A 27,510-nucleotide genomic window follows, 5' to 3' on the forward strand; every position below is an offset into this window, starting at 1 on the left:
GAGGGAACGCCGGGCACGGCTCTGGTTGAGGGAACGCCGGGCACGGCTCCTGGATGAGGGAACGCCGGGCTCGGCTCTGGTTGAGGGAAGGCCGGGCACGGCTCTGGATGAGGGAACGCCGGGCACGGCTCTGGATGAGGGAACGCCGGGCACGACTCTGGATGAGGGAACGCCGGGCTCGGCTCTGGTTGAGGGAAGGCCGGGCACGGCTCTGGATGAGGGAACGCCGGGCTCGGCTCCCCTTCCCGCCGTTCCCGTGCCCGCCGTTGGGGGCGCTGCGGGGCGCCCGGGCCGGGAGCTCTTCCCGGCCGCTGCTGCGCTTCCGGGGCGCGGAGGCGGAACCGCGGTCGGGCCGGGGCCGCTCGAAGCGCGGTGGGGCCGGTGCCGCAGCGGCCTCGGGCCGATCCCCGATGGTGTCTGGCGGCTGCCGGCCCCAGGCTCAGGATGGCGGCGGCGGCGGGGGCGGCCGGCCAGGAGAAGCAGCTCGCTCCGACCCTCCTCAGTTTCTTCATCTACAACCCCAAGCTGGGGCCCAAAGAGGGAGAGGTACCGGGGGAATGTCACGCCCAGGGATGCGGGGAAGGCGCGGCGATCCCTCTGGGCCCGAGGCCGGGCCGCAGCGTGTGCGGGCTCGGCGCTGTCCCTGCGGAGCGGCTCCGCACAAAGGCGGTCGCAGCTGCGGCTTTCCCGGCCCGCGGCCGCCGCATCCCTACCGGGTATTTGGGTACCCGCGGGGCCGGGGACGACTGCCGCTCCCGCTGGGGTCCGTCACCGCTTCTGACCGAAAGAAACACTAACCGGAGGTGTTGTCAGCAGCAGGGCGTATGTTGTAGATGGAGAGACTGAGAGAGAGAGAGCTGGACTGTCAGCAACTGTTTTACTGATGCTTTAACTTTGTCTAAAAATAAGTTTCTCGACGTAGATACAATATGGTAGAAAGATTACTATTTAGCTTAGTTACAGTCACGTTACTGCTAGTGTTTATTCGCCATTTCCTTAGTAAGGAAAGTCAAGAAGCTCTAGTCACTAGCTTTAGTTAACAGCGTATTGTGTGGTTCATGCTCAGCTTTAATAGTTTTTGAACAGAGCAGTGTACTTACATACTGAGCAGTGGCAGGATGGGGAGGATGAGCGTGCCTTCAGCTCGCCCCTGGGTCACTCCAGGCCGGGGGAAGCTGCTGTTCCGCTGTTGGGAGGGACCCTCAGCGAGCTGGGGACTGGGCCGGCACACACCCCGTGGAGCTCAGCAGGGCCCCGTGTGTGGGGTGGAGTAATCTGGCTCACCGCGGAGGGTCGGGGGGACTGGTTGGGAGCAGCTCTGCAGAACAGGACCAGGGAGTCTGTGAACAACAGGTCCTACGTGAATCAGCAGCGAGCGCTTGTGGCTGTGGGAGGGAGGGTGGCTCAGCAGGTCCAGCCAAGCCAGTGCTTCCCCTCTGTCCAGCACATGTGAGGTTGCTGTGATCCTCCAGGGATTCCCAGAGTAGGAAAAGTACTGGCAAACTGAAATCGTCTGGTGGAGAGGCCCTGAGTCAGGCAGGGGGATGCAGTCTGTGGCTTACCATAACTGCATTTGTGTAGCCTGGAAGAGAGACAATGTGCAAAGGGGGCAGAGGGCAGTCTCACCTGCCTGAAGGATAGTGGTAGATGACGGAGTCGGGTTCTTGAAGTGAAAGAATGAGGATGGATGAAGGGAAATTCTGATGAGGTAGAAAAAAATTTCTCCACAGAGAAATGGTCTAACATCAGAGCAGGGCTGGAAAGTTGTGGGATTCCCATCTCTGTAGGTATTGAACACATGACTGGACAAGGCCTGGAGCAATCTGAGCTGCCTTTGAAGCTTGCCATGCTTTGAGCTGGCTTTGAAGCTCGCCTTGCTTTGAACAGGCTGAGAAGTGACTGGGGCCTGTGATTTCAATAGCCTTCAATTTACAAAGTACTTTGACATATCATGGGATGATTGACTGCTTAAGTGTGCTTAATATGCCTTTTATCCATTATTACAGATGCCCTTTTTGGTACAAAATAAAATTTTGCCTAGGTTATTAAGGAATTAAAAAACAAGCAAACCATGAACTCAATCGTCTTTAATTTTGTTAAAATGCATTTGCTTGGATTCTTTTTTTTAATTTTAGGAAGAAAAGAAGATTCTCTTCTATCACCCAAATGAAGTAGAAAAGAATGAAAAAATTAGAAATGTGGGGCTATGTGAAGCTATAGTGCAGTTCACGAGGTAGGAAGTCTGATTGCATGGGTGATTGTTTTGGCACAAGCATTGTATTTTAAATATCTCAGTTATGTGTCTTCATGTTGTGAGTGGGTATAAATATCTACATATATGTTTTCTTTTCCAGGACCTTTAGTCCAACAAAACCTGCAAAATCCCTACATACACAGAAGAATAGACAGTTTTTCCATGAACCTGAAGAAAACTTCTGGATGGTCATGGTACTTATGCATGTGATATGCATATTTCTAAAACACCATCCTGCAATGTTCTCAATGCATTCTGCATTGTCTAATACCAGCCTGTTCCACTTTCTAGGTTGTACGGAATCCCATAATAGAAAAACACAAAGATGGAAAGCCAGTGTATGAATATCAGGAAGAAGAATTGCTGGTAATAATGAACTTTTTTTTTTTTTAAATGAGTTGTATTTTTAAGAGTACTTCCAGAAATATCTTAGTTTAATTCTTCTTAAACTGCTGTAAAATTGTTTATATATATTTCTATACCTGTCTCCATAAATGGAAAAAGGGCAAAGTACTATTCAGTAAATTTTAAAGAAGAGCTCAAGATAGAGAATTATCCAGAGAACAGTTCAAGATCATTCAATAAACACTGGTGAAATATACAGCTGTGAGACTTAGAGTTTGGAATGAGTGGGTAAATATTTCTTAGGATCTGTTTATTTAAGTTCTTAAAGCTATGTATTTTTATTAGTTGCCAGTATACACGTTACTGCTTTCTGAAGACTGCTAGTAATATTTACTAATAATCTGAAAAACCAGAAAAGCTCATAACTATGATGGGATTTCTTGTCCAAGCTGCAGAATCATTAGGTCTGTTCAGTTGTGTACTGGAAGGGTATTTGGCAGGGTGGGATAATAATTAAAAAGCTGGTTGGTTATCCTGCCCCTGTTCATTATAGTGTGCATTACTTTTGTTCCACACTGTGTCCTAAGAAAAGGATTGGAGTCATAGGGACTCTATTTTGCCAGATAAAATATTTTTTAATCTGGGTTCAAGATCTCAGCCCCATAAAACTGCTGTAGTGTCCCACATTCTTCAGCCTTTGATTTGGATGACGAGAGAGCTGTCAGAAATAGGTTCATTTTCATTGACCACTGGCCTCAGGAAAAGGCACTGTTTGTAACTGGAATCCTTGGCATGAGTTCTTATGGTGCTTTTGGTACTAGATGTGAGGGGGGAAGGGACTCCCTTTATTGAAATCATACTTTATAAGTACAGAGACATTTCTAGATGCTGACTGAAAATGCCATTTAACTTTTCAGAGACTGACTTCTCTGATTTGTGTCTTTGCTGGCTCTTTGAAAACACGTGTTATATGTAACAGCCAAAATACTTGTAATTCTGCCTCTCCTCCTACTGATGTGCTGCTCTCTTTCCTGCAGGACAAGGTTTATAGTTCAGTCCTCCAGCAGTGCTACAGCATGTACAAGGTAGGCTTAACACGGGAGGCTCAATGCCTTTTACAAAACAAGAGCATGAGACACTCCAATGACACATAAATACTTGCCTCTGGTCTGGACTCAGCAAATCTAGATGTTTTTTCAATAAAGAAGGGATACATTTGGATTGATGTGGAGTGTGTTAGAGAATAGGAGCTCTGTTGTAATCTACATTCATAGTCAAGTTACAAAAAATTACTGTAAATGATTACCCAACTAACTGATATTTTTCCCCTTAAACTGCTAGCTTTTCAATGGCACATTCCTGAAAGCCATGGAAGATGGGGGTGTCAAAGTGCTAAAGGAGAGACTAGAGAAATTCTTCCATCGGGTAAGACCTTCTTTTCCAGGCACATACAGTGTGATTCTGAACTGGAATAAAATGAAAAAAAAAAACAAAAACAAAAAGTGGAAAGCACAGAGGAGGTGGAAAAGACGTAGAGTCAACACAAAGTATGTGGTTGCTCATTTTGTCAAATACTTCCTGCTTTTTCTGACAGAGTAGGTTCTTCAAGTGGAGTTGAACCACAAGCGTGGTTATGGCTTGATGGAACAACTGACTGTTGGATCTTTTTTCTGATGGAATTGTATTCTTTCTTTCAAAGTTCTCCTTTAATGTTTGAATTGGTTACTGGGATAACAATTTGTACAGACCTACTTGAGTGAGTGTTGTAGATTCATTGAGATTAGAAGGAATTTCGGGGGGTCATCCAGTTCAGCCTCCTACTCAAAGCAGGGTAACTCTGAATTTAAACTCCCCTGCCCAGAGCTTTAGGTGGTTGAGACTTGAAAACATCCACGGTTGGAGATTCCATGACCTGCATGCACAGACCTCACTATGTGAAATAGTGAATAGATGAATTTTTTTATCTTCTCCCCCCTACTCCAGCCCCTATGTGGAATTAGTAGCCAATCCTGAGAAGGTTTCAGGAAATACTGCATGCATTATAAGTAGTCTTCAGAATGTAATTTCATTCATAGCTGATGTTTTAGTGATGAAAGGATGAAAAGCAAAACCTGTTTTTCACATAAAGTAACTGACTTGGTAGTCTCATATGGCAGAATTTTGAGTTCCTAGATGAGAAGTTTCATCACACTTGAAAAGTGCCTGCCTGCCCCCATTTTTCTTGTTTGCAAGCAAGGAAACAGGACTGCTATCAGCAGTTTGTGCTTAGGTGGTTTTAAGATCTCTGATAATGATGGAGTGTAGACATTGCCTAATGGTGTTTAAAATTTTGTTCTTTTAACAGATTTTTAGAATGACATGGTGTTGTGACAGTTGTAAACAAAAGGACAGGCTTTGCTTGTGGATTTGTAGGGGGTCTTGTTTGTTTTTTGTAGGACTCATGGTGGACTCCAAAATAAACACCATTGGTACAAGGAATACCATGATGAGCTGGTGTGTGCTACTGTCCAGACTAAATTAAAGTAGACCTTTGCAAAAAAGACAGTAATATTTTTTTTATTGCTCAAACAGAGAGACTTTAAAGCTGTGACAGAGATCTGTCACCCTGTTGGTCTGTATTACTTGAGAGAATTTGGTAATGAGAAGTGACTGTAGAGGGAGCCATTGGATAAAGCATCTTCCACAGACCACTTGACAGTGTATTTGAAATCTCTGGCTAAAGTTACAGTCCATCAATAAAGTGAATAATGGAAATTATTTATTCCATTATACATTGAAAGCATCTGTTGATATTTCTACAGCTGAATCTGAAATTAAATATCAGCAAAATAAGCTTTGCTTGCTTATACTCTCAAAAGACCTTGAAGTTTCCGTAAAAGCTGTTTTCATAATGATTAAATAAAAGCAAAGTGACACCTGGAATCACGTTCTTGCTCTCGCACATGGAATCACAGAATGGTTTGGGTTGGAAGATACCCTTAAAGATCATCTAGGCCAACCCCCTGCTATGAGCAGAGACATCTTCAACTAGATCAAATTACTCAGAGCTTTGTCCAACCTGGCTGTGAATGTTTCCAGAGATGGGGCACTCACCACCTCTCTGACAAACTCTACCAGTGTGTGAGCACCCTGGTTGAAAAAACTGCTTTCTTGTATCTAACCTAAACTGAGCCTCCTTCAGCCTGAAGCCCTTGTCCTATCACCACAAACCTTTATAAAAAGTCTGTTGCCACATAAAGAAGTGTATCAGACAAGCAGCACTGGAAGGACTTTTTTTCTTTGTTTTTTAGTCCAGATTGTTAAGGATTAGACTCAGATTTGTCATTTAAATCTATACCTTGGCAGTTCTCTGAATTCTAAAAGCCAGCTGTCGTTGTTCTCTCAGTACTTGCAGACACTGCACTTACAGTCTTGTGATCTGCTGGATGTGTTTTGTGGAATCAGCTTCTTTCCACTGGATAAAATGACTTACTTGAAAATTCAGTCATTTATTAATAGGATGGAAGAAAGCCTGAACATAGTCAAGTACACTGCATTTCTCTACAACGACCAGCTTATCTGGTAGGTACTTCAGTAATTCTTTTGTGTGTCTTCAATCTCTAATCCCATGAGTAAGTGTCATAATAGAGAAGCTTTTTTAAATTAGTGACAGAGTTGGATGAAAATGAGAAAACAGAAGTCAGGCTACCATTCATTCAGTAAGAAAGGCCTTGGTCTGAGCTAGTTAGAGGAAAATGTGTGATCTAAACTGCAGCAGAAACATAATTTGTTTCTTTTCCCCCACAATGTTCCAGGAGTGGACTGGAGCAAGATGACATGAGAATTTTGTACAAATATCTCACGACATCTCTGTTTCCAAGGCACATGGAGCCTGAGGTAGTTGGGCTGGGGGTTTTGAGGTGGAAGGTGGTTGGTTGTGTTTGGTTTTGTCTTCCTATTTATTTGGTACTAAAGGCTAAAGTACCAAAGAGAAATCTTTCTTCTCTCTGCCTCTGAGCTGGCTTTTCCTGTATGTTCTTTTCCCCCTCAGTTAGCAGGAAGAGATTCTCCAATACGTGCAGAAATGCCAGGAAATCTCCAACACTATGGAAGGTAGGTCTTGTTTTATTGTCACCATCTACTGCTTCTTCCCCCAGGGCAAAACATCTGGGAGGAGTGTGTATTTTGAGTACATATTCCACACAGAGCTCATTCCAGAGGGTCGCTCAATAGCTGGAGCAATGTAAAACTTGACCCTTGGAAAAAAGAGAAAATGCTTCATTAACATTACTTCATAATTATTTGTCTTCCCAATTGTTCTTAATGCACTGCATGACAAATCTGGGAATTGTTCCAGTAATTTCTTTTCAGTCAAGCACTCCAGACAAAGGTTTAGATTTAATCTAGGATTTACCTATTTGTTCTTCCTCTGTACCCAGCATATCAGTGAGGAATTCTGTACTTAAGCAAGCAGGCAACATTTTTTTTCAATAACTGGGCAATAATGTGGGCTTGGACATCCTTAATCACAAGAACTCCTAATTGCAAGTTTGGAGAACATCTGTTGAATTCAAGAATCCATCTGACCTGTTGAATTATTTTCTAGGTTTCTTACTGGACCTTTAAACCTTAATGATCCAGAGTCAAAATGCCGTTTTCCCAAAATATTTGTTAACACTGATGACACTTACGAAGAGCTTCACTTAATTGTTTATAAGGTATTACAGTTTCCTCTGCAATTACTCCACAGAATTAGGAATCTCTATGCAATGAAGGTGACAGTGATGTGAAGTACTTAGGAATTGTATAGAAAGGTGCAAGAATAAGGCCAGGTTAAAGCAAAGAGACAGAAAACTGGCATTTCTAGTAACAAGGTTTAATGCCTGAATTCTCTTTTCCCCTCTCCTGTGCCCTATCCAAAACAAATAATTGTTTTATTTACACAAAATACTAGCTTTCTGTTGCTTTAAGTGATTTCATGCCTGGCTTTATATGGGGTTAATCAATCAAACAAAAAATATTTTGTTCTTAGGTTAAATGGGAGTTTCTTGCAGATATCTTTCTATAAAGTACATTTTTACCAAGTTTTATCTTCCACCTACATTTTAAACTGTTAACTGGGCTGAATTTTAAAACCATAGCTAACCTGTGTTGTGCAGGACTGCAGAAAGGTTATCCTAATGAAGTGTTACCTCTTTAAAAAAATTTTTAAATCTCTTCTCACCTGTGTCTGACCTCACTGAAGTACTGTCATGAGTTAAAGTAATCTCTTATAAATGGTTTTTTTTGCTTTTGTTTTGTTCCAGGCCATGAGTGCAGCTGTCTGCTTTATGATTGATGGTAAGAACCTATTAGCATCAACTATTCGCCAAGACTTTTATATGTAAAATATGCAGCTTTTTTTACTCTTGAAAAATATGTTAATTTGTTATTGGAGTCACTTTTTCATGAGTGCTTTTATCAGTCTTTTATCTTTGTTCCAGTGGTACAAGCAACTCATTTGACACAATAAAATGGCTAAATACTGCTTCAGTTAGCCACATTCAAAATCACCCCTGAGATTTTAATTATGGGAGAACTTTGTCCTTGGAATCTGGCAGATGTTTAAAGAAAACAACTACAGAAACTTTACCTTCAGCTGTGGGAAGAGAATCTCATGTCTCCCTTTTCTCTGCCTGACACAGCTTCAGTTCCACCCACACTGGAGTTTTGCAGAAAACTGGACAGCATTGTTGGGCCTCAGCTCACGGTGTTGGCATCAGACATATGTGAACAATACAACATCAACAAGAGAATATCAGGGTTTGTACCACGCTTCTTTTCCTGCTGCATTCCCTCATAAGTTGGTGAAAAGCTAGGTTAAATGAACTGCTTAAATAATGGTAGCATGAGCCCAAATTTTGAAAGCGTTAATGATGTACTTAAAATAATACTTACCTACTTTTCTGCATCTTAAGTGTTTATAAAGTGCATGTTATTGCATATTTGGGTCTCCCTGAAGTAACAATAGATGTTACTAATTTAGGAACAGATGTTTGTTGTCTGGCTGAGATGGGAAAGTTATTTGGTTACAGCGGAAGCTTTACGGTTGAGGACTTTGCCAGAATTACTGCTTCTTGAAATGTTGCCATGTATAGTAGGTGAGGAAAAAACACTCTTTTATTTGTCCATTTTGCAGGACTAAGGTAATTACTTGAGGGGCAAAAAACAGTCAAAAGAAAAAGGATGCTAATGATTTGGAAAATACACTTCACTTAGAACTACAGTTTACTTGCAATAAAATTGCATTTATTTTTTGATAGATTTATTAGTTGAGGAAGAAAGAACAGTATCCTATATGGTAAAATAAAAGGAATTCAACCAAAGATAGGTGCGTGAGTAAACTCAGTCAGTGGTACCATCCCAAATCAGCAAAATCACACAGAATAGAATAAGATGTGCTTGAAATTGTGCCAATCTACTAAATCATTAAACTTGGGGTTTTTAAATGTCATCTGGGACTGGCTTTGGCAGCTTTAACTCTTTAAAAGTTTAATGTCGTGGTGTCCTGAAAACATGATACAGTTCCTTGACACTAATGCATGTGGGTGACAGAGCAGGGGTATCTGGTTGTTTGCTAAGGTGAGTGGTGTCATCACAGTATCTTCTGGTTCTAAATAATGCATTGCCTCAAGTACCAATTGCTGCAGCCAGTTTTTGGTCAGTCTGAATGTGTTGTGACTTCTACAAAAAATTACAACTCTAGGTTTTTAAATTAACTTCATAAAAGAGGAAATGGAGGAAAGCTGCCAAGGCAGGAGTTTGAAAATAGTCTCTTGCTTGGCGTACAAATGATGGGGAAGAAATCTAATTGCCTGGATCAAGGAAGACTTTGTTCTCTTGGTTGTAACAAATAACAAAGACATGAATAGAAGACGAATTATTGCTCAAATTAAAGACCCAGGATCCATTCAAATAAGCTTGGACTGGCATAGGGGAGAGCAGCAGGAACAAAATGGGCCAGAAAAAAACCAGCTCATTAGAAAAATGCAAATTAATTACTATTGTGAAGTGGGACAAGGCCTTCAGACTCCCCCGTGTGTGTTTACTGGCAGCCTGAGTGGCAGAAGGGGAAACACTGGCTGGTTCTGCAGGCTTGGTTATCTTTTGTTTGTTTTTTTTTTAAGTGTGTTAAAATGAATTTCAGTCCCACAAGTCTCATCAATGTGAAGTCCAGGCTGTCTAGGTTAGCTTTGCACTGGCTCACTGCCCAGTCTCTGGGAAACCTGTGCTTAAAAAGCATGTTGGTATTACAAATCACTTGTTTTTTTCTTTTTAAATCTTCCTAGGGCTGAGAAGGAACCTCAGTTTAAGTTTATCTATTTCAATCACATGAACCTGGCAGAGAAAAGTACCATTCACATGAGGAAAACACCCAGCGTATCACTTGCGTCTGTTCACCCTGACCTCATGAAGATTCTTGGTGACATCAACAGTGACTTCTCCAGGTAATGCTGAACTATTAAATAGTCTGTAACTCCTACTACCAAGCGGACTCTTTTTAAATTTTTTTTCTTTTTTCTTTTTTCTTTTTTTTTTTTTGCAAAGGAGTGGCACTTTCCAGTCTTTTTTGTTGATGGCCGGTTGTTCGTGTTTGGTATTTTGTGTTGGTTTAGAAGTAGTCAATCTTAAAAAAAACTTCTAGCGTCCTTTTAAACAAAAAATAAAAGAAGGCCAGAGCCTCTGTCAAAGAAAATATCACATCTATTGTAGCCTTCAGAGTAGTCATAGCAAATGGGATGGGAAGCACGAGATTCTGGGGAAGTAGTGTAAAGGACAGGTACACCTGCTTCTGCCTGTGTCACACATGCCCAACACAGCTGGTGGCTTCTAGGGGTGAGACAATGGATGAAATGCAAACCTTGCAGTTACTGCAGTCCTGCTGATAGAGAAGCTAAGAGGCTTCTTGTCAATGGGTATTATGCTACAAGGGGGGAGAGATCCTCTGTCATGACACAAATTAAGACAAAACATTTTTAACTCTAATTAGCAACAAGCTGTTTTCACTCTGCTTAAGGACAAGGTTTCAATTTTTCTATAAATGAAAAAAGTGTGTTTCATCATATTATGGAAGTACTGGGTTAGTTACAGCTTTATAGAATATATTCAGTTGTTGAGCATTGTGTAGGTCTGGGCTTAACAGTCCTGTGAAAGCTTGGTATCACCAACCCATCTCCAGCTTTCAGTATTTGGTCACTGTGTAGTAAATCCTCATTCTGTGAAGTGTATCCTTACCAGAATGGAGGTGTTTTCCTCAGAGCACTGCAGTGTTTGGCTAATGAAAAGATTACAGACTGAACACCTGGGCATGTCCTAAGCAGCCATTTTTGAAGCCTTTGACCTGGACTGAATGATGGGCAAGTTAGGACTGGTGTTTTTTTTGATACTACACAACAACAATTTCTGACATTGAACTGTCCTAATGATTACAGATGAAGTTGTTGAAGATGTACTTGCTGCCACCTTCTTTACTTTTTAAAACTTCTTTCAGAGCTGATGAAGATGAGGAAATTATTGTGAAGGCAATGAGTGATTACTGGGTAGTTGGGAAAAAGTCTGACCAGCGCGAACTATATGTTATTTTGAATCAAAAAAATGTAAATCTGATTGAAGTTAATGGTAAGCATTGTTTCTTATTAACTTTAAATACAAATACTCCTAAAATATGTCCCTAGAGAAGTAATAAAACCCATCTCATGATCAGGTGAGTTTGCCTAAGGTTTTAGTCTGCTTACTACTAGCTGTGAAAGAACAGCATAAATATTCAGCAGGCATTTTTAGTTATTAATCAGTCATTCTTCCTCTTTCAAATAATAGAGGAGAGCATGGTGAGCTTAGTTTAGGAGTAATTTCAAAAGAGTATTACAGATGAGAGATTAATATATTTACATCTGAGTTTTTATTTGTCAGTGATCCAGGGTTAGTTACTTACACATTGTGGCTGTCCTGCCAGTCCCTCATCCATTGCTGTCTTGTTTCTAATGTGGTTTTGAGAATGATTTACTATGACTAAGAGTGAGAATTAACATTAAAATGCAATAAGCTTTCACATTGCTGTTTCTCTGAAAATCTGTTTGAATCTTGCAGCAATTCTAGGGCTCTCTGTTTTAACAGGAGGCAATGTGCTTGCTTACACGATGGGAAAGAATTAATACTTCGCCAGGACCAAAGCCTAGCAACCTACATTTTAACAAGAGGAATGAGTTGTGTAACTTGGCAATCTTTCTGTAACTGTCTTTCAGCATCAAACCTACCATACAGAAACAGTAAATGAATGTTTCTGTGCCTGACAAACTTAGGAAGTGTAGTCTACCAAATAACACAAAGCAAAAGTTTTGCAGGCTTCATTTCTGTCACAGAATATCCTAATTCCTCCTTTCTCTGAAAAAGGGGTTATAATATACTTATATATACAATGTTAAGCCAAGTCTGCTGCCGAGGTGCTTGATGAGAGGCCCATCAATTACACTTAAACCACTTAGACACAACTCACCTTTCAGACACTGGGAGACATCAGACTTGACTTTCTCCCATTGAAGACAGAGTAATAGTAAGTGTATTTCTACATTAGAAACTCTTAAGGCTTTTTCTGTTTGAATTTAATTATATTCTCCATGACAATCTCCAGGGTTTTTCTTTTATTTTCTCTGTAAAATACAATACCGATGTAGCTTTTTTTTTTTTTAACAGAAGAAGTGAAGAAGCTTTGTGCAACACAGTTTAATAATATTTTCTTCTTGGATTGATCTGCAAAGGGCTGATTTATTGAAGATGTCAGTGTCAGGCACTTGTTCAACATGAGAAGTTATTAGTCATATTATTGACTGGAATAATGACAATAGTAAAGCAATACTTGCTTTGTAAGAAATCAAAATTTCTACTAAAATCTGTAAACTCTGACCATAAAATTTTTAAATTTTAAAAATGTTTATGTGCAAGCTAATTAAAAGCCAGTCTGAATTCACCTGTACCATTCCATTCTGATATGTTATGTGAATATTTTGCTGAAAAATAAAACTAATAATTGTTACACTTTAGGAGCATCTGTGTTCATTTGCATAATGTAAATTCCTGCTAGTTTACCCAAAACCCAGTAAAAGACTGTTCCCTCTGAAACCAGCAAGTCTTGTGCATACAGTTGAACCATTCTTACAGCTTCCTAGGAATTTGGGTCTTCTGGGTTTGTTTGGGTTTGGGGTTATTTTTTCTTATTTGAAGGGTACTTGCTTGAAGCTTCGGCAGTTGCCAGCAGAGGAGGTATTTTTTTGAGGTTTGTTTGTTTGGTTTTGTTTGTTTTCTTTTTCATCAGCAGGTGCCTTGCTACCTGTGGGTGCTGCCTCTCTTCTCAGGCTCTGTGCTGAGGGTTCTCTCTTGGGGGCCTCTTTTTTCAGCTACAGACCTCTCCAAGAGAGAACATTCTCCCAAGATGCATCTTTCTTTGACAAGGCTTCTCTCCTGGGCTTGACACTCTTAACACTGCACTCTACAAGGCAAGTGCCTTTTTTGCAGCAGCTGCTTCTTGCCTTTTTGCTTCTTCTTTTACTTCTTTTTCAGCAATAAGTCTGCATGAATAAAATTTGAATTTAGGGTACTGTAAGAGGAGGGAGGCAGATTTCTACTGGCTAAGAAAATCCAGCTCTAGTCATAGTATGAGGAGTATAAACTGCCACAGCATAGAGAAGCAGAAGGTCTCTAATTACCCCCTCAAGTCCAAATATGTCTTAACTGTCTTTACACAGAACAGGACCCAAGTGCCAGGAAATACCAGAGCTAAGAGTCTGTAACCTGAAAGTAGCCTGTATTTGTTACTCCAGCCAGTAGCAGAAAGCACAGGAGTTGCATTCTGTAGGTTACTAATGAAACCTGTAAGAGTTTGTTTTCCAGGTACAGTATGCTGTACAACTTTCTTAAGCACACTTATTTTCAGTAATTTTCTTAGTAGAAGATAACAGTACTGCCAGACAAAATTCAACACTCACCTTTTCAGCTCCTCAGCCTGGATCTTTCTCAGCCCAGCTAATTCAGCATCCTGCTTTTTTATTTCTTTTCTTTTTTCCCTCAGCACTATTTCATGCTCAAAAGCAGGGAAGAGCTTAGTTGTGAAAAAGGTTTCCACTTGACATATCCAGAGACTAAATAGCTCCTTTTGTTCATCTTCTTCTGCTTCATCTGCAACATGTAAATTAAACATTTATTTAGCAGGGCATTTCTATTTCAAATGTGTTTTGGACTACGATATTTCAGCTCTGATATTCTGCAAAGGGAAAGTTTGGCTTCTGCATGGTACAGAAGATGAAAGGTGTGAGACAGTTCAAACTGAAAGGGGGTGGCCCTTTTGTGAGGCTTCAGTGACTTGGGCCTGGGAGTGGCACAAAAAATGAACTCTCCCTTTTAATCCTGTGGTAAGAGTTCTGCAGTAACCTGATGACAGTTCAGTATCTGTGACTCCTGTGCATGGGGGAAGGAAGGAAGGAACAAACTTTACCACCTGAAAGAACACAGGTGTGTGCCAGTGTCCCTTGTCATGTCAGGAAAAAGGCCAGGCCCAGGTGATGGAACAGTTTTTAAGACCTATAACTTTTCAGCCATCAGATTTCAGCCAAGGAGCTGATGCCTGCACAAAGATCCTCATCAACTTATTTCCTTGGATTTGAGTTCTGTAGCAGCAGAAAACACTTAACAAACACAAAATCCAACCCAGATGAGATCTGCTAATCAGCTGGAAGGAAGATGGTACAAAAAACTATGATCCTCAACGTACCAAAGTGCTCTTACTGAGATCCCTTTTGCCTGAATGTTGGCCTGTCCCAACATAAGGCATCTCATCCCAGCTAGTGGTGGCACATCACTAATAGTAATTCTTATTTTAAGTAGAAGAAGCAGGACATGGCAGTAATACATTTTATTTGTCCAAGACATTCCATGGACAGGCTCACAGCTTGAGCTTCTCACAGAGTAAATACAGATTACAGCTTACAGATGTCCTAGAAATAAAATGTAGCTTTTTAAAATTAGGGAAACTATGTAAGTCAGTCCTTAAATGTCTCATTTAATCACAAAGTTTTATTTTCTTTTAAATAATATTTCCAGCTTTAAAAAAAAAATCTTCTTCCAGAATTAATGCTCATTTACTGCCCTCTTGTGACAACCTGAAATCTGCCCACACAATTAAAACTCCACAGTTCAAGAGCTACAAGAGATTTGTATGTGTGTGTTAAGTCCTAAAACAGTGGGACTGTTCTACCTGTCAATTCCTTTTCTGGACAGGAATCCTGTTCTTCTTTTACATCCTCGTTGAGCAATGACACATCATCTTTGCTTTCTCCAGGAGTTATGGGAAACGAAAGAAGAGTTTCTGATATTGCAGAGAAAGAAAATTAAAATTACTCAGCCTTTAATCCTTTTCATGAAATTCCAAGTTTGATCTTCAGCACAAACAAATATAGATTGTCATCTGACCTGAAAGCCAGACCGGTGGTTAAAATACTTCTGAAATGATGAAAAGTTTGTTTCTAATGAAGGCACAATGCAGAGTTCAAGTTCCTGTTTGCATGCCCACATAAGTGGGACAGAACAGGAAGAATTAAGGTTTAAAGAGGGTATAAAGTTATTTTTAAGGAAAAAGTGATAGCTTCCAATTAAAAAGCACAGAAAATTCAGAGGTTCCAACTTGCCCAGCTATCCATGTACAGCATGTATGGAAGGCTAAACTTTGTCATAATTGCCCAGCTGAATGGAACTGCCCTCTGTAACTGCAATACATCACCTGTTTCCATGATCAGCTCCTCTTTAATTGTTTTGAAAGCTGCAAAAAAGTGACTCTGCTCTAGCCACTTCATAGTTTCACAGCCACTTTTTACAGTACTCACCCAGTAGAGAAGGGTGATGAGAAGGCTCTGTGTCTTCATGAGGTCTTGGTGGCTGGCAAGAAGTTTTAAATTCAGTTACTAAATGTCTGGGCTTGTGTTCAAATCACAAAGTGAAATCCCAAGTCCCTTTGAGTCATGCAAATTCCCATCTCCAAAGCATTCTGCCAGCCAAATGCAACCTGCAATCATGACTATCTCAAAATATTTAAATTGCATGAGTGTTTCACCTTTTCAAGTATCACCAGGTAACACTTTACCTTCAATACCAGCCAGGCAAGTAGTATTATCCTATTTCAGAGCTACAGCACTACAGAAAATTAAATCTCCTGTTTTTTGACCTTTTCCTCTGTTCTTACATGTTGCTCTACATATTGTTCATCTATGGATCATCTGCTCCTGAGTATGCAGCTCAGCTGCCTTGGAAATGTCATCATTTATGTCTGTACAAAATACACTTCTACTGCAGGTGCACTAACGAAATGTAACACAAGAAAAATTTTACCCTCAGTACATTTAAATTAAGATTTTTTTTTTTATTTTTTTTTTTAACTGGACCACTTCACTGTGCAACTGTGTCACTGCTTGCAGTGATGCAAGGGAATGGGTGCATAGGGTGTGAACAACTGGCCAAAGAATGGGAAGTGGTGGTGTACAGTGGCACTACTGGCTCACAGAGGCTGTGAAATTGCATTTGTGAATACTCTTTGAATTAACAAAAATACTTTCATCTTGTGCATAATTCCAAATAATTCTAATTCATGTCCTCAACTACTCTGTATATACAAATTGCACCAGTGTCACAGGCAGCATCTCACAACCTACAAAACACTTATTCAGAAGTTTAGCAAAAATAGGAAGAGGACAGCTCAACTGCTGGCAAACAGCAAGGCTTGCTACATACAACAGCTGCAATGCCATTTTTACAGGACAATTTTATACATTCAGCTTAATGCAGAAGAGACATATCTTTCACTAGCCAACCAACCTGTCAGCTCCCTTCAGAAGTACTCTGTGTGTTTTTACAGTTATCTAGGAAAATGTGCATCTATGTTATAACAGTCTACACTGATGTTACAATTTAAGGTATCAGCAAACAGAAAAAGCAGAAGGACCCAATCAAATATTTGTTTATGCAAAAAGAGGAAAGAGATTTTCATGGTCAGGAAACAGAACATCTTCAGGGCCTGACTTTGTTCTCTAAGTGGACACATAACAACGTTGAACAGGTCTGCATCATCTTTACCTGGGGCAGAGAATGTTCTGTGAAAGACGCAGCTGAGGTTTCCTCAGAGAACTTGATTTCAAAGCTACTTCTTTTCTGATTATCTTGAGCTTTTTTCTTCAGGATCATATCCTTGGTAACATACACCAATGCACATTCAAGAAGAGCTTCAAAAAATTCCAGAAAAACCATCTAGAGTAAAACAAATGTAATGGTAAATTAGTTCATTCTTACAATAACTCTTCATTAAAAGGCCTATGCACCTGAGCAAGCAAAGAACTCAGAAGTGGTAGTGAAGTTCCCCTGGCCTCATTTATCTAGTCAAACATCCCTTCTTCTGAAAAAAAAACTGAAAAGAGCCAAAGCTCAAAAAATTCAGGAGAGGATATGATGTGTTACACTTTATACAAGTCATATTGAGCTAAAACACTGCAGTGATTTTTGTATCTGGAGCTATGAGAAATTTCTCTAGCAGGTAACTCACAACTACAGCTATTGCCTCAAATATAGTATTTTAATTGCATGGGATGCTGCTAGAAACCCCAAGAGTGGTTTTATAATGGATTCCTTACTAAGATTTCCACTGTGTGTTCAGTTTATAATATCCTGTTTAAAACAAATTCAGACATGTCATTTACAAGATACTGTTGCTAAGAGTTAATTCTTTAAGGGTGAAAATCCTCTATACTAGGCCAGTTCTCAGGTAGCACAAGAGTCTTCTACAGTCACTACTTGACCTCACTAAGGTGGCAGCACCTCACATGTCACTAAGCATGCTTCTTGGAACACCAGATTTTCAGGATCAGTGGGTTTACATCTTAATTACTGATCCACCTTAACAGCCTCAAGATCTGGAAGTGCAGTGATTAATCCCTCTGTGATCACTGCATATCCATATTGCCAGGCAGCTCCCAGGGACAGAACTAGCACTAGCAGCACTCCACTGGAAATGGGATTTCCCTGCATGGATCACAGCACTCCTAAGGACCTTTCTGAATGGTCAAGTATGCTGAGACTGTGCTAAAATGAGATAATTAAGAAAAACACAGAAGTACCTGACCTAAACTAAAAGATACAGGCAGAACAAAGGAAGACAAAAATAGAGGCTGAAGTTTGGACCCTTTTTTTTTTTTTAATAAATTAGTTCCTTTTCCTTCTGTTCCAGCAGGTAGGACAGCATTTGAAGCAGTTTTTAAAAGCAATTTTAACTGTTCCTGTAGCAGTACACTATATATTTTTTTTTTCATACACACCTCCAGCTCCAGGTTGATACCATGGATGCCAGGTAGAGAGGCACCAATTTTGACAAATATTTCCAGAACTCTTGGAGCAGTTAACTGTTCACTGAGAAGTTTAAGATCCTGGGTAAGAATAAATGTTACATGTTAACTGCACTTAAGGCATTCCCCACATGGACCTAATCTACCCCCCTTTCAAGCCTTTGCCAAAATTTCTAGTGGTTTCAAATGATACTTCCACATATGTAATTAACAGCAGAGTGGAATTCTAGTCCTATTGAAGCCAATGGAAATTCCCCCTGGACTACAAAAGCAGTGTTACAAAAGTACTTGTGAAAGCTCATAAACAAAAATATAAAAAATTGCAGTTTTGCCATCTGATTTTTTGATTAATGAAAAAATTGCTCATATTTATAAAGTGAAGGACCCAAACCCCAGGCATATCAGTGAGAATTGTTCTCTACCTTCATAGTAATCTTAATCTGTCCCTGAATTACTGATTTTAGTAAAGAATCTCATGCTCTTCTTGTAGTAAATAACATTATTGAAATGGTCTACAGTGTTATTTCACTTTTGAGTTCTAACAACAGGACACGTTCATATATACATTTTATAGACAGGACAGAGGGAGACACAGTGGGGACAAACAAAAATATTTATATTCCCTTAAACACATTTGTCTAGGATTTGATAAAATGAAAAAATTAGAACTCAAATCCTGAAAAAGTGCATAAATAACAGCAGATAACAGTAGAACAACTGGTCCTTTAGTGCTCCTTGGAAAGTCTGCACGAATAACCTCTCTCCCACCTTTTCAACTGTGCAGAAGCCATAGGGACTATTTTAGAAGGGTCATATAAACTGAACAAAGAAAGCACATCTAATCACACAAAACAACACAAAATTAGATTATTACATCCAACATCCAGAGGAATTGCCTCAGCTTCATTGTGGGTTCAAATGGAGGTCTGGGACATGGTCTACAAAAATCTACATATATTTCCCAGCATTTTCCAATGTAGCTCCTGGCAAAAGATGTGAATTCTTCACCAGAATATAAGATACCTTGCAAAGTGAATTGGGAAAAAATAACAGTTATAATAAAACTGCAATGCATGAGATGCTAATTTATGAATTCTACACAGAAGAAATAGCATTGGTTACCTTGGACACGACAGGCAGAGGGCAGAAAATTCCTGGACATCATTTCTAAGAAACACTTCTGCAGATGAGGAACTTTGTCTCTACAGTTCAAACAAAAATACTCTTGTCTGGGACGATTTAAACTAACTACACTGAAATAAATTTCACTAAAAGATGAAACTTACTTGAACTCTTCATGATAGATATGAAATGCCAGGTGAACAAGGTCGGATACAAATGTTCTGAACAGTAATGTCTCCACAGGATGATGTATATCCTTAAGTGGTTTATCACCTAAAAAATTTTTAAAACCCCAAATTTCTACTATTCTCATGTAGATTAAAATGCTTATAGGCATATTGACTTGTCAGCCTTTCTTATCCTCTGCACCTATCACAGTGTAAAAACACTCCTGGAAGACTCAGACAATGCAGCACTTCCAAACAAAGGTCAAGGGAGAACTGTCCACCTGTAGCTGGATCTTGAACAACTCTCTTTCTAGAAATGCATCCACTCAGCATATATAGAAATAAAAAGGTATTCAAAGTGGGAATTAAACCCTTCACATATTAAGGACACTGCAGGTCTAAAGGGAATTGATTGATTAACTGACTCCATGGAAGAAAACAAACTACTACATGCAAACCAAAGTTAAGAGCACTGAAAATAAAATACTTATTTCTCCTGCTTCTCTCTCAAAACTCTCTCTCTCTCTCTTAAATAGTAATGGCAAGACCAGGGGTGAATATGTATTTTGAACAGATGGCTCTTCAGTGCAATTTTCAATGTATTTTAATTTCCTAATTTCTCACCTAAGGACCAGAAGTGCTCAGAGAAGTGTAAACTGATCCACTGAGAACTCACAGGCACAGAGGTACTGACTCAGGGCCACTTAACTCCCAGAGCTGAGCTGCCAGGAGAACTTGTTCTTCCAACTCTCCACAGCTTACAATTACAGTTCCTCCATTCTAGACCCTGCTCACCAGGAATACAAACCTCTCAGCAGCCGATCCATTTCAGCGAGAGTTTTGGAGAGATGAAACTCGCAGTCCTTCAGAAACCTCCAAAACTGCAGCTTAGTCAGGACAAAAGTGCCATCAGGAGAAGGACTGCAGCCTAAGGTACTGTAGAAGTAGTAGGCTTCTCTCAATCTTGAAATATGCTTCAACACAGCCAATTGTACCTAAACAAAGCAGGGTATGTTTCCAGCATCATCTCAAAGCAAGAAGAGACCATTTGTATTGATCCTGTAACTGTGCAGATTATTATTTGACTTTGCAACTTAGAAAAGCATATCCTGGCTAGGAGTTCATAAAAGCATTACTCAAAACTAGTTTTAATACATGGGTTTTGGTGACCGATAAAAATAAATCATCCTCTGTCAGTGGACAAACCTCAGAGTAGCTAAAGCTGGTTGCTCAATGCCTTTCCAGATATGTTAACCCATTTTTAACTGGCCTTTTTTAGTGGAAGCTCAGAAGAGCTTCTATTAATTCTTTTTGCTTTTCTGTTTCCATGGCCTTCAGATTTTCAAATAATTGTTTAATGGAAAGAGTTACTTTAACACAAATAAATCAGAAATAAAATAGTATGAAACACAATACAGGGGAAAACTGGAAGTACCAAACAGTAGACTCTCACTTGTTTCACTTCTTCCTCTCTGTCTTCCCTTGGCAACAAGTCAAGCAGGAAAGATAAATCAAAATCAGTATCTGATCCCAGAATAGAAATCTCTCCCAAGTCAATAATGGCTGTGGTCTTTTCTACCAAGCAAATAAAATAAGTTAGAACAAACTAAAACAAAGCTTAATATATACTCACACAGAAAAACCAAATGTGTATTATTCCTTCTTATATTACTGCCTTGGAACAATAGATTGCTTCACAATAAGTAGTACAGATTTCACAACCAACAGCAGAACAACTGAAGAGCAATTTTGTCAAATCAACCTCTAACCAAAAGGAAATGCAGAGATTAATAAAGCTGTGAAATTTTCAGATAACAGTTCCATTCATTTCAAAATGTGGTGCAGATGTGTCATTTCAAGTGTCATTCACAGGAAACACAGCATGGAAGCAAAAGCCATGACTCCCATTTTTATTCTTTGAAGAAATGTATCTGGTCTTTGAGTATGTACAAACAATTTAATATTATAGTAACATGGAACAACAAAATGTGAACTGGGTAGAATTTGTTTTGTTAAGCTGCTCACCTAATTTTGTGCCAGAATGCCTTCTTGTGCTAGTGGCTCTCAGCTTTTTGTCTTTCACACCAGACCTTTGATGAGCAGGAAATTTCACTGGAAGATCATTTACAAACTCTCCTTGAAAAGCATGACCATTCTTGAAGACAAAGATGCCCTACAGACAGATAAATTATAATATAAATACAAAACAAAGATAAAAAACCCAAAACCACTAATTCTCTCAGTCAAATTTCCTTTTCAGAATATTGGCTAAAATGCAATATATGAAATAAAATACAGCAAAATAATTCTTCCTACCCTCTTTTATAATGCATTTTGTCACATATTAAATAGGTACATTGTTGGGATCAAGGACCGACTATATATCTGTTTGATTTTGAAACCTATCTTCCCCTCATATAGAAAGACTTTTTTGCACTCCTTAGGTTGCATATGTGGCACTCCACTCAGAGTTTTTCAAAAGTCTGTTTTATTAGAGGTTTTATGAACCTCTCTGTGAAAGGGTAGTTTGAAATCTATTAGCTCACACTGAAAGTGTGAAATTCTGACCAACCACTGCAAAACTCAAGTTGCACGTACTGCACTGAAAACCTCCACAGTGAAATGTATGTTTTTGTATACCCAAAACATATCTAACCACAGAGGCAGCCTGTGTCCTTGGAAGGACTCCTACTGCTTTCAGTGGACTCTCTGCCATTTGTTTGGAGATTCCACCCACACTGCAAACTGAATACAGTTTGCTGTACAGAAATATAGAGATCCACTATACAGAGCAGAACAGTTTGCTCTGCTGTTGTCTATAGTTCTGACAATACTCACCTTGCCATGCCTCTTATTATGCACCCATTCTCCACTATACATTGATCCATCAGCATAAATAAACATCCCATGTCCATGGCGCTCCCCTTTCACAAAATCACCCACATATTCATTCCATAGAGAATACTGAGACATTTCCATTCTTTTCAAAAACCATCTGTGAGTGCCAGAACCATGCTGGGGGGAAAAAAAAAAAAGTGTGTTCAAAAAACAGGTCCAGATTTTGTCAATTCTCTGCAATAAAAGCCCCAGGCAGATGGCTGCAGCACCTCAAAGCATGGACAGAGCTACATCTACAAAGGTGCATGGGCAAAGCACACAGAGGATGCACTGCATCAACACATCCTTGAGCAAGCTCTACCACAGGACCCCTAAAAATACCCACCCTTCCTCCCTGAATCCCTCACCTGTAGTGCTGAACAACCAGGTGATGATCACCATGCCACAGAGCCAGGGTGGTCCACAAGCTGGACTCCTTGACAATTTTAAGCAGAGTGAAAAGATAGAGCAAGTAACTTACCTTCTTTTTGAAACAGAATAATAAATGGAAGGAACTGAAAATGCCACAGAATTGTCTATCATTATAAAACTTTTCCAAGAGGGGACAGTGTGGTCTAGTATTTTACAGGCAACACAGAAATAAACTGCCACATATACCTACTGCTGAAGTCATAGCTCAAGCTAAGCCACAAACACTTCTTTAACTTTTTAAAAAAATGTTTATATTTTCCACTAGGGAATTTATAGGACTAAATCAAAATCCTTTAACAACTTGAACATTGCTAACATAAGAATCAATTTACAAAAAAGTTATCTCAACTGGCAAACTCAACAGACAAAAATCCTACAAAGCTCCTTGGATATCGCACAAAACTCCCTATTTAGCTTTCCTAGAGTAGTGCACAGATGCTGAATTAAAGAAAGGTTTCTGAGAAAGAAATTAATACCTGTATGCCACACTCCCACTGTCCTGCATACTCTTGATTATCTGTCAGCCATTTCATTTTTCCATATCCATGTCGTAGATTTTTCTTCCACTGACCTTCATAGGTATTTCCAGATCTGTAGCTGCAAAAAAATATATAAATTAATTAATACTAAATTCTATGCTGTTCTTATGAAAGGCTTATGCAAAACCTCACTGCTAATACATTTATAATTTATTAAGATTAAATATAAGCATTAAATTGAAAATTCACTCACTATGACATGGATGCAAAGATATTTTTGTAGCAACTGTTTACCTCCTATTTTTAATTTAGAAATCACTAAAAATATTAACCAGCTCTTTTTCTCAAAAAGTCTTTGCCATAGCTATTAACAGTATTTTTTTACATATAATTCTATAGATAAGTTATTTATTTATAAGGCAGCTTCATCTGCTCAAATCAATCACATGTGTTTGTTTTTCAATACTGAATTGTGGTTTACCAAAGCTGATTTGGGATTTTGTCTTTAGCTCTTCTTTTGTGTGAATGGTTAGTAAAAATACTGCACATAAAAATAAACTTCTAAAGGTCTGTTTTGTTATCATAAAGCACTTCATACATTTTTTATTCCACTGCAGAAGGTGCACACTACTATGGAATGACAACATTTGTACCCACTCTAAACAATACAAGAAACTGTAAAAAATAAAAAATGTTGAGGGGAAGAACAAGTGTTATCATATTTACCATCTCAATCCCCATCCTTCTCTGACATTATTTACCCAATCACCAAGATACCAGGAGGTCTGTTCCTGATCATAATAAATCAAACCCTGAAACAAAGAGCACAGTCAGTTTAAATACCTAAATATTCATCTACAGGAATAAAACACCACATAGAAATGATATGACATTTGTAATCACATTCTAATACTTAGGGTCACTTTGATTCACTGTACTGAAAGCAACGAAAGGGATACAATTAAATAAAAAAAGCAACCTCTTTTGATTAATATGAGGTAAGACTTTAGAAAACACCAAGTCTTCAAAAGAAAAATCCCATCACATTACATCAGTCTACCATGTAGACTCATGTAGAGTCATGTAGACTCTCATTTCCCCTTGGAAATACTTTAAGAGAGCTAACCTCGGCATCTTAATTACAGTACTCAGTCTGAGGTAGATCAGTTTCCTGACCCACTCAGACTTTTACTTCCAACAGCAGTTCTACACTGTTAGCTGTATTCACAACCTCAGAAGAACTCCTCAGGAAAAACAAATCTCTACACGGCATAAGACCACGCAACAGAACAAAACCCTTTTGTAAAACCTTAGCACAGCAACACTTGCTGTTTCTGAAGATACCACCCAAGCCCATGCTCTCATTTAGTTCTTACTGACCTTTCCATGTCTTTTGCCATTGCACCAATAACCAGTGTAAGAAATTGGATGAGCATAGCTCCTGAAAACTCCATATCCATGCCTGAGTCCATCTTGGATTGATCCTTCATAAACACTGCAATCATTCCAGGTATAACGGCCCTTAGGCATCAGCACATTCTTAGTAAATATTCCCTGAAAGATTAAATGACAACATTAAAATCTAAGACTCCCAACCTTCTGGGACAAGTCAGGTTTGTAATTGAAATCACTGCCACAGCTCTGCAGCTGCCACCTGTATTGTACCAATTACTGCAACTCATCTACTTTCCTTCAACTTGCACATCTAACTGGGTGCAACTGTGTTCAGCTATAACTTAAATTGTACTTTACCTCATACTTGACTCCATCAGCCCATGTGTAAGTTCCTTCTCCATTCATACGCCCTTCAGAAAACAGACCCTTCAAAATGAAGAGAATAGCATCATTTGCAGATTTATTCTTACCCCAGCTGAAGCCTACAGTGACTAAGATTTTGAAAGAATGACAAGTTAATTCCACTCAAACTACTAGGTCAAATCAAGAGTTTTAATGCCAGAAACTAACAGAGCTTTCAACGCTTCTCAGTGCTTGAGAGAGAACTTAGTCTGCTACTTTTTAAAAAATTTATACACTCACCTTGTACGTATTTCCTCCCTCAAAACATATAAATCCTTCACCCTCATAGAATTCATCAACTTGTTCACCTTCATAGCTACAAAGAAAGCAAACTAAAGATGAAGATTTCAAGTCACTTGCAGTACATCTAAATCACATAAATGACCATATATTCACATAAATGATCACATAAATGATCTTTGATTCACCGTGGTCTACACACAGGTCAGCTGCTGCATGTTGTGTAGCATAATGAACAACAAGAAAATTTCAAATTCTTTGAACCTCCCTTGTAATATTCCACATAATTTTTGAGTTGCCTTAGACACATATTTCCTTCAATCAAGAAAAAAACCCACATTGGTAGCATTTTCTACCTTAAAGTCAGGCATGCTCCTATATGAAACATTACATATAAAAATCATATTGAAATACAAAAGGATTTTGTTAACATTTCCATTCACCTGCTTCCTCAGTTCAGGATATTCTGTAGAGATATGAGCAGCCTTAAGCATTAACAGGCAGCAACAACTAAAAATTACATGACATATTTTCTTCACCAACTGTCTGTAAACTTTAACAAAATTTCACAGAAAGTGAACAAGCTAAAAGAATGAGAGTTTTGGCAGGTAGAGGCCACCAGCAGCATCCTAGGATATAAGAAGGCAGAATTCCACTTGTACATCTCCTAAGGTGCCACTGTTACTAGGTCTAAATAACCTGATTCTCTGCTTCAAATCAAGAGTCAAATCTCTGCTGGTATGACACTGGCTACAGCAGAGATACTTCAATGAGAGTTCTGACTTCACTACTGTATTTGTAACAAGTATACCTTTTTATGATCACTTGAGCAAGAAGAGGCTCCTCGTGGATGGTGGGAACAGGCTGGACTGGTGGTTCCTCTGCCCTTGGCTCTTTATCTGGTGCCTCTGGAATTGCCTGAGTTTCTTCACTCACTGACTCATTCTGCAAATCTGGCAGTGTTGTTAAGCTACTCTCAACTGTAGTATCTAGAGACCCTTCTGACTTGTCACTAGCTGCCTTCTTCCCATCCTTCTTGGCATCTTTCCTCTTGACATCTTTCTTCTTGCCTTTTATCATAGCTGTTGAATTGTCTCAATGTGTACTTTTCCTTCTGAAAAATGAAAATTTATTTCTGTCCTATGTACATATTTTTACCCTATAAGCTAGTTAAAGAACCCAAAACACTGACAACTACAAAAAAAAAAAATAGCCAAGCCAACAGTATTTCTTTGATTATTACACATGCATGCATTAAGTAATTTCTGTAACAGCAATTCCTCAAGCCAGTGGTGTCAGCTTGTGGCAGGCAGGCCACAAGGTTAACAGGGAGCAGTGTCTGTGAATTACCTCCAAGTCTTCCAGGAAAACCACTGTGATGGAAGTGTTGTCAGTAGACTTACTTTTGCCACCCCGATCTCCACCTTTACCCGATTTTTAGCTATTAGATTTAATTACGTGGAAAAGTTGAAAGCCATTTCTCAAAGATACGTGCTCGGCAAATTCTGGGAAGTTACACCTGCACTAATATTATTGATTCAAGTTGCTTTCCAAGTTATGAGCTGCAGACTGAGCCACAGCACAACGCAAACATCAAATGTTGCAGTTATTTTTCCATTTCAGAGCTACAGGACTGCCTGCACAGATGCAATCCTATCACAGCCGGGTACGGCCGCTTGGTAGTAGTGCAAGAACCCAACCCGCGAGTGCCGCAGCGACGAGGGCTGCCAAGGACAGCCTCGACTGTCAGCGGCACCCGAGCTGAGATCGAAGGGGAAAGGCCGGGGCCGAACCCTTCCCGAGGAACGGCGGGGCCGGGCCGGGGCCGAGCCCCGGCTGAGGGGCGGGGGTCGGTGCCGGAGCCGGTGCAGAGCCCTCACCGAGCCCCGGCTGAGGGGGCCGGAGCCGGTACCGGTGCCGAGCCCTCACCGGGCCCCGGCTGAGGGGGCCGGAGCCGGTACCGGTGCCGGGCCCGGTACCGAGCCCTTTTTGAGCCCCGGCTGGTGTAGAGCCCTCACCGAGCCCCGGCTGAGGGGGCCGGAGCCGGTACCGGTGCCGAGCCCTCACCGAGCCCCGGCTGAGGGGGCCGGAGCCGGTACCGGTGCCGACCCCTCACCGAGCCCTTACCCGAGGGCGGCGGGCCCGGGCCGATCCCCTCTGCCCCGCGCACGCGCAGTGCGGCGGCGCTGCCGTGGCCATGACGACGGAGCCGGGCCCGGCCGGGCCGCTGTCCAAGCCCGCAGAGCAGCGGGGCGAAACCGCGGCTCCACTCGAGCACGGACGATTTGCTGAAGGTTCTCGGCCACAGCCGCGCCGGGTACCACGGGCACGCTTTATTTAGCTGCTCGGAGAAGCGGCGCGGGCGGCTTTGAGCACTGGAGGAACAGCAGCATCACGGCCGCGGCTCT

At 40.3% G+C, this 27,510-nt stretch overlaps 2 protein-coding genes across 7 annotated transcripts; one reads left to right on the forward strand and one right to left on the reverse strand.

The window, feature by feature from the left end:
* The first annotated feature begins 363 nt into the window (after positions 1–363).
* Positions 364–12,654, forward strand: CCZ1 (CCZ1 homolog, vacuolar protein trafficking and biogenesis associated). 6 transcript variants are annotated; one of them, XM_062503404.1, is made up of 15 exons: positions 364–546; positions 2,136–2,233; positions 2,355–2,448; positions 2,546–2,620; positions 3,637–3,684; positions 3,941–4,024; positions 5,985–6,160; positions 6,394–6,475; positions 6,630–6,691; positions 7,185–7,296; positions 7,885–7,918; positions 8,263–8,380; positions 9,907–10,065; positions 11,109–11,236; positions 12,308–12,654. In XM_062503404.1, exons 1-15 carry the CDS (start codon positions 445–447, stop codon positions 12,361–12,363), a joined length of 1,428 nt encoding a protein of 475 aa, XP_062359388.1. In that variant the 5' UTR covers positions 364–444; the 3' UTR covers positions 12,364–12,654. The 6 variants fall into 6 exon arrangements, with proteins under 6 accessions (XP_062359388.1, XP_062359391.1, XP_062359389.1 ...); XM_062503407.1 differs by having other exon boundaries at positions 6,084–6,160; XM_062503405.1 differs by having other exon boundaries at positions 3,643–3,684.
* Positions 12,655–12,791: 137 nt separating this feature from the next.
* On the reverse strand, positions 12,792–26,256 carry LOC134050379 (radial spoke head 10 homolog B-like). Its single transcript, XM_062503403.1, has 19 exons — positions 25,914–26,256; positions 25,103–25,178; positions 24,818–24,886; positions 24,446–24,619; positions 23,792–23,877; positions 23,063–23,183; positions 22,116–22,292; positions 21,303–21,450; positions 20,731–20,852; positions 20,086–20,272; positions 19,275–19,383; positions 19,111–19,190; positions 18,863–19,011; positions 17,962–18,069; positions 16,730–16,900; positions 15,487–15,538; positions 14,862–14,972; positions 13,597–13,786; positions 12,792–13,179 (listed from the first exon to the last, which is right to left on the reverse strand). Exons 1-19 carry the CDS (start codon positions 26,180–26,182, stop codon positions 13,101–13,103), a joined length of 2,478 nt encoding a protein of 825 aa, XP_062359387.1. The 5' UTR covers positions 26,183–26,256; the 3' UTR covers positions 12,792–13,100.
* Between the last annotated feature and the right edge of the window lie 1,254 nt (positions 26,257–27,510).

Source organism: Cinclus cinclus, chromosome 16, assembly GCF_963662255.1.
Source record: "Cinclus cinclus chromosome 16, bCinCin1.1, whole genome shotgun sequence".
NCBI lineage: Eukaryota > Metazoa > Chordata > Aves > Passeriformes > Cinclidae > Cinclus > Cinclus cinclus.

Excerpts from the sequence above, each read along its gene's own strand:
- CCZ1 (XM_062503404.1), top strand. The coding sequence starts at position 445 with ATGGCGGCGGCGGCGGGGGCGGCCGGCCAGGAGAAGCAGCTCGCTCCG. Across the intron at positions 2,621-3,636 it reads ATCAGGAAGAAGAATTGCTG|GACAAGGTTTATAGTTCAGT; the intron begins GTAATAATGAAC and ends TCTTTCCTGCAG. Across the intron at positions 3,685-3,940 it reads AGTGCTACAGCATGTACAAG|CTTTTCAATGGCACATTCCT; the intron begins GTAGGCTTAACA and ends TTAAACTGCTAG.
- LOC134050379 (XM_062503403.1), bottom strand. The coding sequence starts at position 26,182 with ATGATAAAAGGCAAGAAGAAAGATGTCAAGAGGAAAGATGCCAAGAAG. Across the intron at positions 24,887-25,102 it reads AGGGAGGAAATACGTACAAG|GGTCTGTTTTCTGAAGGGCG; the intron begins GTGAGTGTATAA and ends TTCATTTTGAAG. Across the intron at positions 20,273-20,730 it reads GAGAGGAAGAAGTGAAACAA|GTACAATTGGCTGTGTTGAA; the intron begins GTGAGAGTCTAC and ends TGCTTTGTTTAG.